This window comes from Meles meles, chromosome 1 (genome assembly GCF_922984935.1).
Source record: "Meles meles chromosome 1, mMelMel3.1 paternal haplotype, whole genome shotgun sequence".
NCBI classification, from domain to species: domain Eukaryota; kingdom Metazoa; phylum Chordata; class Mammalia; order Carnivora; family Mustelidae; genus Meles; species Meles meles.
In genome coordinates this window covers 37,028,451-37,047,486 of record NC_060066.1, presented here as the reverse complement: position 1 = coordinate 37,047,486, position 19,036 = coordinate 37,028,451, and the positions used below count along the sequence as shown (strand labels likewise).

Here is a 19,036-nt window from a genome sequence, read left to right as displayed (position 1 = left end):
AAGCAAATTCCAAAGCTTTCATTCTGAATATACTCTGATTTTGAGTTCTAGTGTTCTCCACTCTAAAGTCGGCTTTTTTACTGTATTTTATTTATTTTGTTTCTACCCTAAAAACAAGACTCTGTGAACTGATCCTGAAGCAGTCAGCAAAATCAGGAATTTTTAAACAGCTCTTTAAGAGAGGATAAAACCACATGAAAGAAAACACCTCAACCTACATATATAAATACAAGAGAAAATATCAAGAAGCAACGAGAATCACAGAAATGCCAATCCTACTCTATAAACTATAATTTCTACCTCTAACAACAATTCAATTAGCATTAGCTTAGATGCCTTTGTTCTAAAAAATAAAACCATTAGTTCTTTCACTACAATTCTCTGACTACACTCAGTGAATAATTATCAACTTCATATACTTTTTAAAAACTCAAGAATATGATTTATACATAACAGAGTCATTAACAAAAGAGGCCTTCAAACATACTGCTGAAAGCTGCAATATAGTTTGAGGACCAGATTTCAATTTATATAATATTACCATCCATAAAGAGTTAATGGCACCCAGTACAGTAGTGCTCAGCACTGTTACCTCAGAAATGCTCCATCCATTCTTGCATCAGAGAATTACTGACTCGGATGAGACTGTTAAGACAATTCTAACAGGGCCTCTAAACAGGATTGCATGTATAGTTGTGACAGCGCAGCTAGCCTGTAAAGCTGAATTTTCCACAATAATTGCACTACAGAATTACAGTGACAGATGTTCAAATTATCTTTCCCTGCTAACTACTGAGTAGAAAAAGTGTTTCCTGACTATATTTTTGATGAACAGGAGATCTTTGATAAAAACACTAGAGGAAATGTGAAAGTGAATTAAATGAACTTAAGTTTTTTCACAGATATTAATAATAAGCAAAGCAGTTTACAAAAAAGAGAACCAAAATTATCCTATAAACAAATAAATATAAGATCAAATCAATGATTTTTGAAGAAAACACAGCTAATTTTCTAGAGTTCTGTTTGGTCTGTAACTAGACTTAAAAATATTAAAATAAACCAAACAGATTCCCACAATACTGATTTGCTATACAGGATGTGAAAAAAAGCACTTCAAGTTTTAAGCTTAATGTTTCATTCTTTCCCCTATTCCCAGGAAAGAAGAAAAAGAAGAAAAGGGGCTCCTGCAAAAATAAACAAAACCCAAATCAACCAACTAACAAAAAAGTAAACACATAAGAAAATCTTTCTCCTTTTGAACACTTCACTTTAGTTGGTACATATTAGGGTAAGGTTTCCATAGCAAGGACTCCCTCGTCTCTTCCTTTATCTTTCATTCTTCAGTCACCTCCACGCTTTTATGAAACAAGGCTATGTGAAGGCATTCTAACAAGTTGGGCTGAGTCAGAGGTAGCTTTAGGATGAAGTATACTTGACTACGGTATGTAGTTAAGTTCAAATGACCACGTTGTTCAAAAGGGATTACAATACATAAAAATGCACAAAGAAAAAATGTACAGCCCTCACTGCCTTGCACTAAGAGAAAAAGTTTGAGAAACTCAGGACAAACAGTGGAAGCCAGGAAAGAGACAGGCCCCACCCCCATGGGCTCCTTTAATGCACCAGTTCAGGCTGGTTCTCCACAAACGGGAGCACCCCGCTCACATAGTATGCAATGCCAAGAGACAGCAAAGCAATGACAAAGATCAAGAGCAACACCCTCCAGAAGCCCAGGTCCTCGACAAATTCCTGCCATGTGGTTCGGAAGCTGGACAGGACTCCTTCCCCTTGCTGCAGGTTGGGATTGAGGAGAGAATGGCTTTCCATGGCACTGTGAAAAGGAGCAAAGACAAAGGAAAGGGGCATGAACAACACATTCCACCCATTTCAGAAAGATACAACAGCAACCGTGTTACTTAGAAAAGCCAAGACAACACCTGCAGGAAGAAAACTGACATATATGTGCTCTCATACATTCATGTACTGATGTATGTACTGCATGTATCAGGACAATCTACATTCAACTGCCAATTAAGCTGCAATGATTATGTTTCTTGGTTTGGTATTCAGCAGAGTTAGAGTCAAAAATCCTTTTCTAATGAAAAGGTCCCAAGCAGAAGTCTTGACTGTAGGTCAAATGAGTTGTTTTAAACTCTTAGTATCTAAGTTACTTTAAATTTAGAAGAATTCAAAACAAAGATTCCTATTTTAAGAATTCATATTAATGAAAATAAGCAAAGATGGGTAAATCTAAAAATGATTTTTAGATTCACTTTTACACAGTGCATGAATCTTAAAGTCAAAAGGGAATTTTCATTAACTTTTAGTTTAATTATCTGAACAATGAAGGAATTACTTCTTTTAACTGTAATCCTCTAAAAATGGACACTTGGCTCAGTCTGTTGAACATCTAAACAAGCCTAGTCATTAGGAATTCTTAATAGCTTCCACCCACTGGTTGTAGTTCTCTCTTGTACAATAACACAAAATAAATTAATTTTGTTTCTGCATAAAGGCTGAATCTAGGTAGCACAATAGGTAATAAGGTAGCACAAAAGCCATAAGAATAATTCTGGTTTTCAGAACTTTATCAATGAGAAATAAGACCCCTGAAAGTAGAAAACAGGGTATCTGACTTTGATATGTGGATGGCCACACTGTGAAGAATTTAAAGCTCAGAGCGATTAGCACCCACAATGATGTCACAAAATGCAGGTCCAATAACAGGGTATCATTTAGATTAAAGCCACAATCACCATAATCCTATGTATCAACTATCTATTCCTTATAAAAGGTCATTTACCACCCTTCCTAAAACCCTTCTCTTCATATTCTTCCAACTGTCTGGGCACAGAACAATGGAAACAAAATAAAACAGTATCTTACAAACTGGCATTTTTATTTAACCTATAATTTTACTTTACTTCTTGACACTTAACCAGACATTCTTCAGCATTTACTAGTATTAGAGGTCTTTTCTAATCATAGGAAGCTGACTTCCTAATTGGCCACTCTGCTTGATATCCAAGCTTTTCTTTCTTCTATATTAAAAGATGTTTATTCTCTAAATAAGAAAAGACATTTTCAGTGGGTGTCTACATGAATACAAAAATTTAAGAAAACTGAAGTTCAAAAGTAAGATTGGAACTTTGAGAAGGTTTAAACACATGATACCATGATTAGATAAAGAAGTTCAGGAGAGGTTAATTCGGACTTGTATGAAGTATAGTGAATGTCCAAGGTGATGTGATCTCATGTTCAAAGATGTTAGATATAAAATGAGAATTCTGCTGAGCAATCTCTAGGAGCTCAAGAAGCTCTGCCAATCAGAATTTTCCATAGTGACCTTATCCAGTGAAATGTTTTCTACGAATGCTCATGTGCAGTAGTTTTTTTGTACATGTGTCATCTACGGTGTCTTTGTCATCCTATACCCATAAATTTAAAAATAACTATTAAATTTAGGATGTATGGTGGAGTGGGAAAATATTTTTCATCATCTTGATTTATAGACCCTTAATTCATGCTACGTCTCAGAGAATCCTAAGAGTGATGGAAAATACTGAGTACATTCAAAACTTGCTTTATGTTCTGCTAATCATCACACAGCTTTGCCACAATGCCACGTGCTAGCCAATCCCATTAAGCTTTATTCCCTAACTTTTTCTATCAGTATAGTTCACATATAAAATTCATCTTGTACAATAAGGTGTTTTGTTTTTTTTTTAGTATATTGACAAAGTTATACAACCATCTCCACTGATGTCAGAACATTTTAATCACCTCTATAATCAACCCCTTACCCTTTAGCAGTCACTTCCCATTGCCACTTCCATTAGCTCCTGGCAACCACTAACCTACTTTCTTTTTGCCAATTCCAAACATTTCATATAAACATAATTATATAATATATGGCTTTTTTAACCAGCTTCTTTTATGGAGGATGCTTTTAAAGCTCATTGACACTTGTAGCACATATCAGTAGTTCATTCCTTTTTATGGTAGAATATTCCACTAGATGCACAGATGACATTTTGTTTATCCATTTATCAGTTGATGGACTTTTGGGTGGTTTCCACCTTTGGGCTATTATAAATAATACTGCTATAAACATTTGTGCACAAGTTTTTGTATGAACCCAGGTTTTCAATTTTCTTAGGTATATACCTAAAGTGGAACTGTTGGGTCATACGGTAACTCTGTGTAGCTTTTTGACAACTGCCAGACTGTTCTCCAAAGCAGCTCTGCTATTCTACATTCCCACCAGCAATGTACGAGGGTTCCAGTTTCTCAACATCCTTACCAATACTTTTTGCTGTTCCATCTTTTTGACTATAGCCATCCTACTGGTATGAAGTGGTAACCCACTATGGCTTTGCTATGCATTTCCTTAATGACCAATGATGCTGTCCTTAAGTTTTTTTAATTTAAACTTCAACTACCACATGTCTGCCATGATACTGAAGGGCAGGAATAAGGTAGGGCCACCAGATAGTACAAGCATTAGTAATTCAATTTTTTAAGAACTGGCTTTACACAATGCTATAAATAATACAAATCGTTATGCTAAAGGAAATGACAGGTATGTGAGAGAAGCAGGAGTCAATATTTCATATGGAGCAGCTCAAACGACCAATTATTTCTGCTACTTAGTAAGTAATCACTACCTAGGCAAAATAAAGTTAGAAGTATATTTCTGATAAGGAGATGCCAAGAAACTGGCTATTAACAAAATATAGCAAGCAAGGTCCCCAGAACATACCAAGCAAAAGCACATTCTTGGACTTTTTTCATGGTAAAGAGGCTTAAAGTATTTATGAAAATAAATTTCAAGATATTTTGGAATAACACAATCTTCAACAAATGATAGAAAACTCAGTGTTGGCATATTGATTATGGAATTCTGCCAATTCAGAGTACACAGGTGGGAGCAAAAGAGCTTGCAATATATCTTGGACTTCTTATTTTATCTACGTGTCAATTTTCAGTGATAACTCATGAGCAGCATGCACTGTTCTAGAAGTAAAACTCTTTAATTTCTTTGGACAGTAATAAGTTCTTGGAAGTATCTAAACAAACAGTCTGAAGCTTGAGAGTAGAATTCATGGTTCCTAAAGAGTACACCAGCCAGCACATGAAGGAAAGGAAAGCAATCACTGGTACAAAGGAATCAAATTAAGGGTCAACTATAAAAAAAATAGACAATTTCAATTAGAACTCACAGAAACAATGATCTTAACAGTCTAAGTGGAGCATATGATCCTATTTCCAAGTCCTGATTAGTCAAACTACTGGGTCAACAGCTAATGAGAGCCCTTGAAAAATATTCCATTGAAAATTTTGGGAGGAGACAATAGCAGGTTCATCACCTGTCCTACCTTGTAATTACCTGGAAGCCTGAAACTCTGTGGCAATCAACCAGACTCCATGCTAGTACAACTCAGTCTGAACTATGGACTTTACCTATTGCGCTAGTGGGGCCAGGAGAAAAGATGATTTGTCACCTTTTCAGAGCTCCCTGAACCGTGTTGTAAACTGCTTCTAGGTGAGAAATGATGAGATACTGAAGGCCTGTCAGTCACTATATCTTAGCTTCAGTTACTTACAGGAGACCAAATTTCATTTGTTCCAAATCATGGGAAAGTTGCTTTCACTTTCACATTCCTGAATTGTGTGTTAAATTTTCATTTCTCTCCTCCTGTTTTACTTTTCCTCAGCGCTCCACTTTGCCTTTGAAATGGCCTTTCCAGTCTTTTCTAATGTTGTCCAAGTTTTAGCCTTACTTATCCTTCTCCCGCTTTCCGCAATTCCATTCTGTTTGTGACCTGCACTTAAAGTTCGCAAACTCCTGTTTCTTTCCCTCATATTCAGCTCTTAACCACCTCTTCTCCCTCGTGCTGACAATACTGCAAGGCTTCTTTGCACAGGGACTAACAGAACATTACGTGCATGTGGGCACGTAGTACTTTCTGTTAATAGCTTCTCAATTGTAATCTGGAGCCATACGAACCTATATAAAGTTCAAAGAAAGTATCAAAGCTCTGTACTTGAAAGCAAATAAATAGAAAGCTCACAAAGTTATCATAAAAGATCCAAAGACTTAAAGTGACTTGTCCCTTAAAAAATTACATTGTTAAGTACCTTTCACTCTCAGCTGTCTGCATGGTCTCCAGTTTTGAGTGAGTTCCTCTGTTAAATCCTTTTACCTCTTGTTCTTCCAAAGATTCCAGCAATCGAATGACATCTTTATTCACTCCTCTGCGCTTTGCCAGAACCAAGGGTGTAGCACCTTGATGATTACTTAAAAAAAAGTTCATAAATATAAAGAGGTCATCATTACAGGTGGATTATATCATTAGTACCCACTTGTTTAGCTCTCAGTGACAAAGAAATGGGCCAAATTAACTCAAAGTCCAGAGCAGATCCAATGACTGAACTGGAATTTGAATTTTGAATTAAGCTAATTTTTCCTTATAGGGAAAAAGGAAAAAGAATATATAGGCAAAAGAGTAAATAAATGAGAATAAACCAAAGAAAAAGAGGGCATTTTCTTAGAAACTAACTGCAAAGTTCTAGGTTCTAGATTCATTATTACCTGACATTTATATTTTATGGCAATAGAGCGTTTTTTTTTTTTTTTTTTAAAAAGTCTAAGAATTAAAATCAAATAAAAGCCCAAAGCAACCAAATAAGCTGCTCTGGCTCACCTAGCTATTGAACCCTAATAAGAGAAAAGAGCCAAGTAATAGTGAATCCCAAAGCCAATTCGCACCACATTTGTCCATTACGTTTGCTGCCTTTTTCAGATTTAGGGACAGCAGAGCACCAATAAATCAATGCAACATAAGAGTGTAAGGTCAAGCTCAGTTTTAAAGATGGTCTCACATCTTTCCCACTCTGAGACAAGGTATCATTAAAACAAACACTACTTCTTCAAACTGTTCAGTATAAAAAGGACTCTGAGACCCAGAGAGTTTATGAAGCCAGCATGGAATATTATACGATAGAAGAAAAACAATTTGGAATCAGGCAGAACTAGGTTCAAATTCCTGCTGTGTGACCTCTTCTTTGTTTAAACCCTTCTTGTCTCAAATGCTGCATTTGTAAAATGAAGATAACACCAACCTCAAGAGTTATTCATTCTAAGGATTAAATGAGCTAATGTAAGTAAACACAGCACCTGGTCCATAACACGTTTTCAACAAAAGTTAGTTTTTCCCTTCTTTTTCTCTTATCTGTCAATACGCAACAATTGGTAGCAGAACCTCTCCACTGTTTTCACAGAAAAACCTGTACTACTTCAGCATAAATCTAGAAGTCAGCCTCTCGTTTTCTCACTCCCCTAACAAGATTACCTTGTCCTCCATGCCTTGTTGAACTTGTCACTGCAGCTGATCAATGAGAAAGCAGAATCAACAGACTCTGAGATTGGACCACTGGTTGACCAACTAATGGGAAGAAATGACTAGACTTCAAAAACCAAAGAGCACTTACCAAATATCAATTTTGAGTCCATTGGAAACTAAGAATTGAATAGTATCCACATGGCCACAGAGATGAAGAGCTGTGTTTCCTTGATAATCTGTGGCCAGAAGATCAGCACCAAATTTATGCAACAGCTGGCAGATGTCTACATTCCCTCTGGCTGCTGCGAGGTGAAGGCCAGTTCTGCCCCTGCTGTCACGAATATTTGGGTCAAAGCCACTTTCCAAAAGCCGCTTGGAATAGTTAAAGTCTCCATCAATACAGGCTTGTAGCAAGGGCACATTAGTCTGAGACGAATCATTTACAAAAACGTAGGACATTATTCTGATGGAGTGGATGGACTATGCCTGTAATGAAATATGAGGTGAGCGAGATTCAGAGAAGCCAAACTAAATCAAGACAATGAAGTCATTTAGAGAAGCACTATTTCTTATCCTTCTTGGCCTCCTGCCTCTAATAAATCACCTCAGCAAACAGAAACAACAACAAAGTTATCAATTATATTTTATTTCTCATTAAAAATGTCTTATTTTCTTCATATCCACTTGATCAAAATTGCAAATAAATTACTATAAAGCTCTATTTTGCTTTTTATTAGGCAAAAGATTAAGAAGTTTTAAAAACTAAGCAAGATATAATTGCTTAGATTTAAGGTTATTGCATTGCCAGAAGACATACATAATGAGACCCTTAAACTTCAAACACACGCTACTGCTGGTATAGATTCTTATTTAAAACAAAGTAACTCTCTTTCCCATATGTGCTTTTTATCATATTTAAGATATTCTACACGGTAAACAGAACTACCTACTCAAAAGTTAATTAAATCAGTAAGAAAAAACCATGAAATAGCTTATTCATATTTAATAAAGACTGCTGAATGCTTTGTCTATAGCAGAAACTTCAATTTTCATAGAAAGAGAAAAGCTAAGAAAAGGAACAAACTGAATTGAGAAATCAGAAATACCATGAAATCAATTCAGACTTTTTTATAGTATTGATTCTATTTTGCTATTCTGTGGTTATCTAAATATCTGATTTTGCCAAACTCCCACTGTCTGAAGACTGAGACGAAGAAAAATAGGTCTGTTTGGGAATAGAGGCTAAACAAAGGCAGCAATCCCAACTGTTTCCACTCTGCAAAATTAGGCCATCTGAAAAACCTAGCCTCCCCAGTGTGTCCACACCTCTTTCACTGATACTTCACTACCCCAGCAGTCTCTTGGGGCGGGGGTGGGGGGATGGGGGTGGGGTGTTTGTGTGTGTGTGTGTGTGTGTGTGTCTCTCTCTCTCTCTCTCTCTCTCTCTCTCTCCCTGACCTCCTCTTGGTTCATTTAAGGAAAGTTAAAGTCTGACAAAAGAAATCTTGCTAAGAAACTGAAGAGAAAACAAATCAAAAGAAGAAAACACAAAGGCAGAGACCAATGTGTTTACAGAGACGACTCCCTCACTCTAGAGTTACAAAAACTGAGTCACAGACAGGGTTGGCTTGTAATTTGTCAGACAAAGTCTTTCTTTCTGGAACACTGATAGAACTGGATGTTAGACCAATCTATTCTTGTGTCTAACCTCACGGGGATTCAGGAAAGCATGGCTATGGAGTTTGTTGAGATTCTTGGCCACCATTCCTTTTAGCCTGGTTTCCCAGCAGAGCCACGGTCCTTCTAGATGTGGGCTACTTTCCACCAGAGCTCTGCTGGTTTCATGGGTTCTCTGTGCAAAGGGAAAATATTAACACAAACTGAAGGCCTGTTCCAAGGCAGGCATTGTACCAAGGGTGTCTAATGAATTTTATTTAATCTTCCTAACAACTCTTTGTAAGGGTTATTATACTGAATTTTAGTAAGGAGTCACTGAAAGATTTCAACCCAAGGAAATGGCATGGTCTTATTATATTAGTCTTTCAGAAAGATTACTCTGTCAGAAGGAAAGGTTAGTTTAGAGGGGGTTGAGGCTGGAGACTGGAAGATCAGCAGGTCACTAAGAAATGATGACAGCCTGATCTAAGGCAGTGGCAGAGAGAAGGGATCACAATGGAGAGGGATAGAGAAGATAGAATTAGCACAACTTAATGACATGCTGCATATAACAGGTGAGAAGTTGTTGTTAAGGATAATTCTAAATATGGGAAAAATCTGCTAAGGATTAAGAACTACAGAGATCAAGATAAAACAGATTTCAGATTATGACACTATATAATGCTTTTTAAAGAAATCAACCCATTAAGAAGAAATTACTCTTTAAAATGGTCAAGAATTGGGGTGCCTGGGTGGCTCAGTGGGTTAGGCCTCTGCCTTCGGCTCAGGTCCTGGGATTGAGCCCTGCCTCTGGCTCTCTGCTCAGCAGGGAGTCTGCTTACCCCACTCTTTCTCTGCCTACTTGTGATCTCTGTCTGTCAAGTAAATAAATAGAATCTTAAAAAAAATTAATTAATAAAATAAAATAGTCAAGAATTTTCTTTTGAGGGTAACCTCCCTATTTTCCCCTACCATATTCACTGGATTAGATCATTAAAAAGGACAAAGTTATCAGAAGCATTTTAAAAAAATAAAATACCACATATCAAGTGCTTTTCAAGAGATACTGTCTTTTGGTTAAATTCTATAAGAACAGATAATGAAAAACAAACTTGATATTTTTGGTTCTAACACAGTAAGAATTCTTGTGGTTTGAAGACTTGGGATTCTTTTAAATGTTGGCTCAGTGGGGGGGATAAAAAGCCTTTGTTGTTTGTTTATTTTTTAAGTGAGAATAAGTGTGGTATATTTTGTGATTTTCTTTGTGTCCTTGAGAAACTAACTTTGCCCCCAAATTAAATAAGGCCAATGGTAGATAACATATTTCATCTTGATCACAGAATTGAATAGGCCATAAAACAAGGTATCGTAGCTTTCACATATTGTGAGGAAGTTGACAGCAGAAAAATACTCACGTAAGCCTGAAGATTAGATCTTTCTTTCAGGGGTCACCCAGCAGTTTCTCTGAATTCTTAAGAAGGTTCAACAGAATATCCAGAAATGTGACAACAAGGATCTACAGTAAACAAAAACTTCAGTTATAATAAGGGTGTGACATAAGTCTAGCTGTTCTATTAAACACAGACAAGCTGGTGGGCTCCGTGAATATTCTCCGGAAAATCTACTGGTAAAGCATCAATTTGTGAGGCTAGTAGTAACTGACAAGTGATAAAGTAGTGAAGAAGGCCTCCTAAGGGGTGGCTCTGTTGCCCCAAACAAGAAAGCATGGCTAACAAGATAAAAGAAAAAGAATCAAATTATGTGCCACTAGTAGAGGACAAACTGGACTCTGAAAATTCATTCTAAGTCACTGGAATTCAGAATGCCTATTTTTCATATTATACATAGTGGCTAGATCTCACAGTAGCCCACAAAAGCATTTCTAGAAATAAAATGCTATGGGGGAAAAGTAAAAACAGCCAATATTTATATTTAAACCAAACAGGATACATTTAAGGAAAAATATTTCTAATCCATCCTGAATGCTGATACTTAAATCTCCCTATGAGATTGATCCTCCGCCCCTTTTGCTCTTCAGTGGCCCCAAATCTATCTGCAGACTTTTCCACATGCCAGACCATGCTCCTCCTGAAACATGCTGTTGTCCCACCTTCATGCTCTTGCTGGGACCCCCTCACGTTTGCCCTCTGCACTAAGAGACATCTCAAGTACCTTGTCTGCCCCTTAAAGGGATTGCAGAAGTAGGGTCATGCACAGGCAGCAGGGACCACAAAAAAATCAATGTAAATTCATGAAACTAACATTTACTATGTGCTCAAAATATGGCAGATACTATGCTAAGTGGCAGGGTATAAAGACTAAATCTCAAATTTGTGACTCAGGCTAAGATTCAGATTAAGCTTTTATTGGTTATTCATGCTCAATATTATCAAATCCCTTTAAATAAACTTGTACAAGAAATAATTAATGGTATCTTATGAGGCTCCATTTAAATACATAAATCAGGTTGTATCATAAGAGTTGTCACTGTCAGACTAAAAGATGAGGGCTGACAAATTATATGTACCAATTTAAACAAACTTCAAATTACAGCCACTTAATCACCTTCTAATCAATTTCTAATCACAAATATTCTGAGTTCATCCAAAGTATAGTACCTTTACTTTTTTTTTTTAAAGATTTTTATTTATTTATTTGACAGACAGAGATCACAAGTAGGCAGAGAGGCAGGCAGAGAGAGAGGAGGAAGCACCCGTTGAGCAGAGAGCCCGATGTGGGGCTCGATCCCAGGACCCTGAGATCATGACCTGAGCCGAAGGCAGAGGCTTAACCCACTGAGCCACCCAGGTGCCCCAGTACCTTTACTTTCTTATCCTAATCACTGGAGGCTGAATCTTCATGACTAAAGACTACCTCTAATACACGATTTTCAATGTTAAAATGCCGCAGATGTTATTCTGAAGATAGTGGGGTTCACATTATGAAAAGGACAAACTTTGCTTCTCATTTGGAGATAGAATTATAGATTAAATAGTTACCCCTTTAAATGACCTGTTAAATTCGTAAGAAAGTTCCTAACCTGATGGTGACCGTAAGGGGAGTGGGTGGGGGGATGGACTAAATAGGTGATGGGGATTAAGGAGTGTACTTGTTGTGATGAGCACTGGGTGTTGTATGAAGTGTTGAATTGCTATATTGTATACCTGAAATTAGTATTACACTATGTTAGTTAACTGGGATTTAAATAAAAACTTTTTAAAAAGTTCATAAGAAAGTTTAAGTTCACAAGACAATGCTTCTGCCACTTTCTTTTGATGACAAGTCCTGTAAGAAAATACATTTGATCAAATTACAGATTTATGTGATTTCAAATTTAATATTACACAAATGCTTTAGACCTAATTATACTTGAAACCTGCCAAGAAAATGTCTAACACCCCATTTAGAACCTAATCACTAGAAATCTATTAATAGCTTCTCAAAAAGTTATGAAAGTAATACTCAGAACACATATTAACTATGCTTCAAGGAGTGAAGAGGACTAAAGATTTTTTAATTAAACTTTTTGAAATAATTGTAGATTTCACACGAAGTTCAAAGAAATAGTACAAAGAGATCCTGTGTACTTTAACCCAGTTTCCCCCGATGTTAATATCTCACAAAACTCTAATATCACAACTAGGATACTGACATTGATAATCAAGATCTAGAACATTTCCATCACCACAGAGCTCTCTCATATTGCCCTTTTACAGCCACACCTATTTCCCTTCCACCCTCACCCCACCTTATCCCCTGGAAACCACTATCCTGCCTTCCATTTCTAGAATTCTGTCATTTCAAGAATGTTATATAAATGGAACCAAACAGTATATAACCTTTTGGGGTTGGCATTTTTTTCTCACTCAACATAATTCTCTGAAGATTCATTCAGGTTGTAGTGTGTATCAATAGTATGATTCTTTTCTCTTGTGGAGTAGTATTCCATGGTATGGATGCACCAGAGCTTGTTTAGCCATTCACCCTTTGAAGGACATCTGGTTGTCTCCAGTTTCGGGGTGTTATTAAGCTTCTAAAACATTCAGGTATATGTTTTTATGTGAACGGACGTCTTCATTTCTCTAAGGACAAACGGCCAGGAGTTTAATTGCTGGTGTGGAGGTTTAAAGATTTGGGCTTAAATGAAAATTGATGGGGTGCCTGGGTGGCTTAGTCAGTTAAGCATCTGCCTTCAGCTCTGGTCCTGGTCCCAGGGTCTTGGGATCAAGCCCTGCTGAGTCTGCTTCTCTTCTGCCCTTCCCCCCTACTTGTGTTTTCTCTCTCTCAAATAAACAAACAAAATCTTAAAAAAAAAAAAAAAAAGACAGTCAAGTCTGAAGGTGCCTCTTGTCCCCATGTAAAAAAAGAAAAGAAAAGAGAAAGTAAGGTGTTCTTTGGGAATCATATGCCTGGATGGCTCACGCAACCAGGATAGCGAGAGGTTATTTATGGAAGAGTTTGTTGGATCAAGCATTAATAAGGACCCTAGTATTTACCAAAGGTAATGTGCAGTAAGAACCATCCCACAAGTAGAGTTAGAAATATTAATGTGTGAGTGGAAAACTGAACTACTATCTTTCCAGATTCACAGACGGATGAGTCTTTTCCCCTGTAAATGAACATAAAATCTAAGCATAGTGAAGACTGCTTTTCAAGGCAAGAAGAGGAGGAGGGAGAGAGCTAAGATACTGTCTGACTTTCCTGAGGGACTACTTCTAGGAGTGTACAGTACTCTAGACAGGCACTTTTTCTAGTGTCAGAAGATGTTAAAAGAGCTAGGCTCCCTCACCCAGAATGCATCTGGAACTGGGGTTTGAACCTGGTTTAGCTACTTACTAATTGTGTGACTTAAGTACTCAAAAATTAATAGTTATTACCTTCCTGAGGATGGGCATAGTTCTGGGGAGATACTTCTCTGCTGTACTGAAGACAGCCTGCATGGAACATTGAGAATTGATCCCCTGGTAACAGAGCATCATCTAGCAATGGGGTGACCTCTAGTGGGGAGTAAAGACATCCAAGAAAGGAAATTAATAACAGATTCCTGGCAGAGGAAAACCCACAAGAACAGTCAATTGTGGGAACAGTCAAGCCCCCAAAATCCTCTCCTTGTTCACCACAGCCTGGTTCCTAAGGGACAGTGTCCATGAAGGACAGTGACTAGTTCAGAGGCCAATTCCCTGGGATTGTTAAAAGGCGGACTCTGGGGGTCATGTCTTGGGAAGGAAGCAGTCACCTAGATGTCAGTAACAAGAACTCCTAATGCTACACAGCGCATGTCTCAATCCAAATGACAAAACAATAAGGAGATTTTAGAGGAAGCATGTGAGTCACTGACTTGATAGAAAGTTCTAGTTAATATTATTTTTCTTTTATATTTTTATGTCAATACTGAGTCATATCTACATAACCTTAAGATAGTATTCTTGGTGGGTAAGAACTAATGGAGAAAACCTGTTGTATTTTAATATATACTTATTAAATATAACTTTAAATTCATCTTCTATATCCAGTATCACCAACCATACATAATGTATGGATTTATTTTTCATTTTGCCTTTCACTGGGAAAGGCAAGATTAAGTGATACATTCTTGGTTCAAACGGACTGACATTATGCCTACATAGCAACTTTGATCAGAGATCAAAGCACCAGACACTTCAGCAAAATGCAAGGGAAAAACGGCATACCTGGAGAGACACATTATCAGATCGGACTGCCTACATTTTCTAATGTCCTAGAAAAGTACTAAAACTGAGAGCGATATACAGTAAATGGAAACCCAAATCTGGATTCTCTATACTTCATGTGGTTATTCTTAACCTTTTAAAAGGATACAGTTGTTTCAAAATACAAAAATAACCTCAAAGAACCATAAAATAAGAACTTCCAATGAAGTCATTAAATCTTAACTGCTAGCACTTTAGAATTACTGTTCTTAGAATCCAAGTGCTGTACAGATCCACAGATACTAGGTAAAGAAAAAAAGCCACATCTAAAAGAAATCTAGCTCTACACAGGTCAAAATTTTAACAATTCCTTTTCAAAATGTTAATAATATATTTTTTCAGCCTGCTTTTCTTCAATAGCTATATTTCTTTAATATAGTGGTCTTAATAATTTCCGAGGCTCAGAGAGGTTAATGAGTCTAATGCCACACTGCTATTAAGTAGCAGAGTGGGCTTCAAATTTAGTCTACACTATTTCTAATATGCCACCTTTATGCAGTTATCAAGATAATCAGTAGGAAATGGATCACACAAAGCTCAGTTGCTTGTTCACAACTGTTTGCAAAAATTCCTGCCAGACCTTGTCTCTAAAATGCAAGAAATGGGTCTGAGATGTCTGTGTATCCTTGCATATTACATAGTGCCCGGCACATTTTTTCTGAAATCTAGACATAGGAGAATCCAGTAATTCTTTGTGGATTAAACCTTCAATTAAGTTCATCTTAAAAAGATTTTATTTTTTAAAATTATTTATTTATTTATTTGAGAAAAAGAGAGAGAGAGAAAGCACGAGCGGGTTGAGGGGCAGAGTTGGAGAAGCAGACTCAGCACTGAGCAAGGAGCCTGATGAGAGGCTCAATCCGGGGACTCTGGGATCATGACCTGAGCTGGAGGCAGATGCTTAACTGACGGAGCCACCCAGGCACCCCCATCTTAACAAGATTTTAAGGTAACATTTTTTATGACCAATCCTATAATTTATTGTAAATTTATCAAGATAATAAATATGAACAAAGAGAAGAAAATAAAAGTTACCCATAATCCTACCTAGAAATAACTATTATTACTATTTTGGTGCTACGGCTCTCCAGTCTTTTTTTCTCTGTATGAATATATATTTAATTCATACTATAAATGCAAATGTTAAACTTTTTTACTTACTGTATCATGAACACCTCTACATTACCAGTCTTCAAAAAATAATTTTAATAGTGTTATTCTTTAATATTCTAATTTTCCATAATTTTCTTATTAAATTCCTTAGCACATTAAAAAAATTGCTTTGCATTTTTCCTATTACTCGAATTTAAATTCACTGACATTTTAAGCTCATCAAAACATAGTCTGAGAGGGGCACCTAGGTGGCTCAGTTGGTTAAGTGACCGGCTCTTGGTTTTGGCTCAAGTCATTATCTCAGGGTTCTGGGATCAAGCCCTGGTGTGGGGCTCCCAGTTCAGCAGGAGTCTGCTTATCTCCCCCTCTCTCTGCCCCTTCCCCTGCTCACTCTCTCGAAAATAAGTAAATCTTAAAAAACAAACAAAACATAGTCTAAGAGACCTTTAAATAATATTTTTAGTACTATCATGATAGATTCCAGTATGAGAATTATGAGAACCTATCATAATGGATTCTCAGGCAATGTATTTAACAGATGTGACACAAATGGATCCAGCTATAATGTGGAATTAGTTTTTCTTTTCTTTTTTAAAGATTTATTTATTTATTTGGGAGAGGATGTAGTGGGGGGCAGGGGAGGGACAGAGGGAGTCGAAGAAATCTTAAGCAGACTTCCTGCTGAGACCAGGCCCCACTTGGAGCTTGATCCCACAACCCCGAGATCATGATCTGAGCTGACACCAAGAGTCGGATGGATGTTCAATCAACTGAGTCACCTGGGTGCCCCTAGTCTTATTTCTTTATGGAAAACAGTTTTACTTTGACAGCAATCCTGATGCAATGCTTGCTTTTGCTCACAATAAAAACTTCAAAGACTCTGGTGTATGGTTCATGTTAAACTATAGTTCACTTTAATCTGACTCCCTTTTAGAATCCCTATTTATCGATTTTTTTGGATGACTGTCTTAGAAGGGCCTGGGAAATAAATTCTCACAGATTGTATGGCTAGAATCTCAATTCTTAACCTTGGAGTTATCTGTCCAAAATAAAGACAAAAGATGTGGATATTTGTTTTGAGTTCTTAAAAAAGAAAAGAGGTAGCCCCCTTTCTGACAGCATGAAAGTAGATTAAAAAAGAATTGACAATATTATCCTTTCAGGATATTCTAGAAGTATGAAGACCATCTGAAGGAGGAAGTTTTATAAATAGAACCTTCTGAATTTTACTTCCAAGTCTCAAAAATAATTAACATAGTTCAAAAAGAGTAATTTTTAGATAGATCTGGATCTACTACAGATATATTTTTACTTTACATCTGATTTTGTGATATTTCCAAGTCTAACTTGATTTGTTTAAAATTCTTCATGTTGTGATTTCTTCAATGCCAAGCTTTCAATTGCTTCTTAATTAAAACTTTATTAAAGCAATAAAGGTGAGGTTAATTGAAATGTGTGAATTACAAGATGCTACTAAAGGCCAGTTCATTATGCTTAAGTTCATAGAATAATTGAAAGTAGGCTAATCAGGTACGACTTAGTAAACACTCTTAGGAAAGGAAGCTTAATGAAAAAAGAAACAAGGATTTGTTTATACGTCTGCTATTACTATGCAACAACTGCTTAGCAACATGAGATACATAATATTTAACATTTGCTAAGTTATTATATTCCAGGCACTAATTGTTTTTCCTGGAATGATTGATTTAATCCTTAGATAAGTCTTATATAAAAGGTAAATATGATCAATTATCCTCATTTTACGGGCAAAAAACAAACGGCACTAAGTTTGCTTTCATAAGATTCTTCTTTGTATAATGAATTAGTTTAGGAAACTTTTCATCAAAGATTACGTAAAGGGAAACATTAGTCTAGCCCACACATTCTGAATTAACTCCTTATAATAATTTCATTCAAAGTAAATTTTTCAAACTGCAGAAAAACAATATAAATATCTGGAAATGTTTCTTACTTCACAGGAAACATCGGTCACATGTTTACAGGAAACATTCAGTCATATATTCTGAATTAACTCTTTGCAATCTTCTCAAAGTAATCTTTTCTAAGTGTGAGAAAACAACAACAAAATATTTGGGAATATTTTCTACTTTATAGGAAGTGACTAAATTCCTGGAGTCATTATTCTCATGGATTTCTTACTCATTGGGATAGTGAGAAAACACTTGTGTAAAATTTTCTTTCTCCATCAGAAAATCAAAAAACACCAAACAAGGATTTCTGTTATATATTTTCTCCAATGTTGGTACTACTTTACTTATATTGCATTAAAATTTAGTTCAGTTCAACTTTTGGAAAAATATTGGCTTAAAATAAAAATTAACTGTTCACAAATGGAGTACTGGTACCATGGATATTTTATTTTATTCTAACACCTTTCAGTATTTTCCAAAATCTTTACCGTGTAATTTTAGCATGTTTAAAATTCTTAGCAAATGACCTGCCTCCATGGGAAGTCTTCAGTTTATAATTTGTAATTATATAATAAAGATATTAAATAAGCACTGGAATGTCGATCTGAAGTCTTTCATGCATATTAATTATTTTTGTAATAAAGTGATTTTTTAAAAAATCAGGGTTTTTTGGGCAACAACAGCACTTTATCTGTGACCTAATGGTGCCACCTTGTGGCCTACCTGAGCTTCAAGTACAACTTGAGCATCTACAACCAGAATAGAGCAAGAAGGAGTACTTTGAAGTTTTTGTTCATTTCTTTTTTCTTTTGTTTTGTTTTTGTTTTTAAAGTTTACTTACTTATTTATTTTAGATCTCTACACCCAATGTGGGCCTCGAACTCACGATCCTGATATCAAGAGACTAATGCTCTACTGAATGAACTAGCCAGGTGTTGTTTTATTTCACAGTTACTTACCATTATCATTCTCAATAATTCTTAATTAGTGAAAATTCAGAGTTGAGATAAAGCTCAATTTTCCTTTAAAAAAAAAAAAAGTTTACCTAACATAATGTTGCATGTCGATTATACCTCAATTTAAAAGTTTACTAAGCAAATTAACAGCATAAATATGACTCCGGGACTATTTGGAGATCTAAATCTCATTAAACACACCTTAGCAGACTTCATTTATACAAAATTAAAGTGTTAAAGAAATGACCCTCCTGGAGTGCCTGGGAGGCTCATTCAGTGAAGCGTCGGACTCTTGACTGTAGCGC

General features: G+C 36.3%; 1 protein-coding gene across 5 annotated transcripts in view; it reads right to left on the bottom strand.

The window, feature by feature from the left end:
• Positions 1-80: 80 nt before the first annotated feature.
• The window catches only part of ANKRD46 (ankyrin repeat domain 46), a 33,618-nt gene continuing 14,662 nt past the window's right edge, over positions 81-19,036 (bottom strand). For 4 of the 5 annotated variants that reach the window (XM_046010144.1, XM_046010149.1, XM_046010156.1 and 1 more), the window contains exons 2-5: positions 10,418-10,518; positions 7,495-7,832; positions 6,142-6,300; positions 81-1,831 (exon numbers count right to left, since the gene is read on the bottom strand). In XM_046010144.1, the coding sequence (XP_045866100.1) occupies positions 1,615-1,831; positions 6,142-6,300; positions 7,495-7,805 (687 nt within the window). In that variant the 5' untranslated portion in view covers positions 7,806-7,832; positions 10,418-10,518 and the 3' untranslated portion in view covers positions 81-1,614. The remainder of the gene's footprint in view (positions 1,832-6,141; positions 6,301-7,494; positions 7,833-10,417; positions 10,519-19,036) is intronic. The other variant, XM_046010174.1, reaches the window with a different exon arrangement.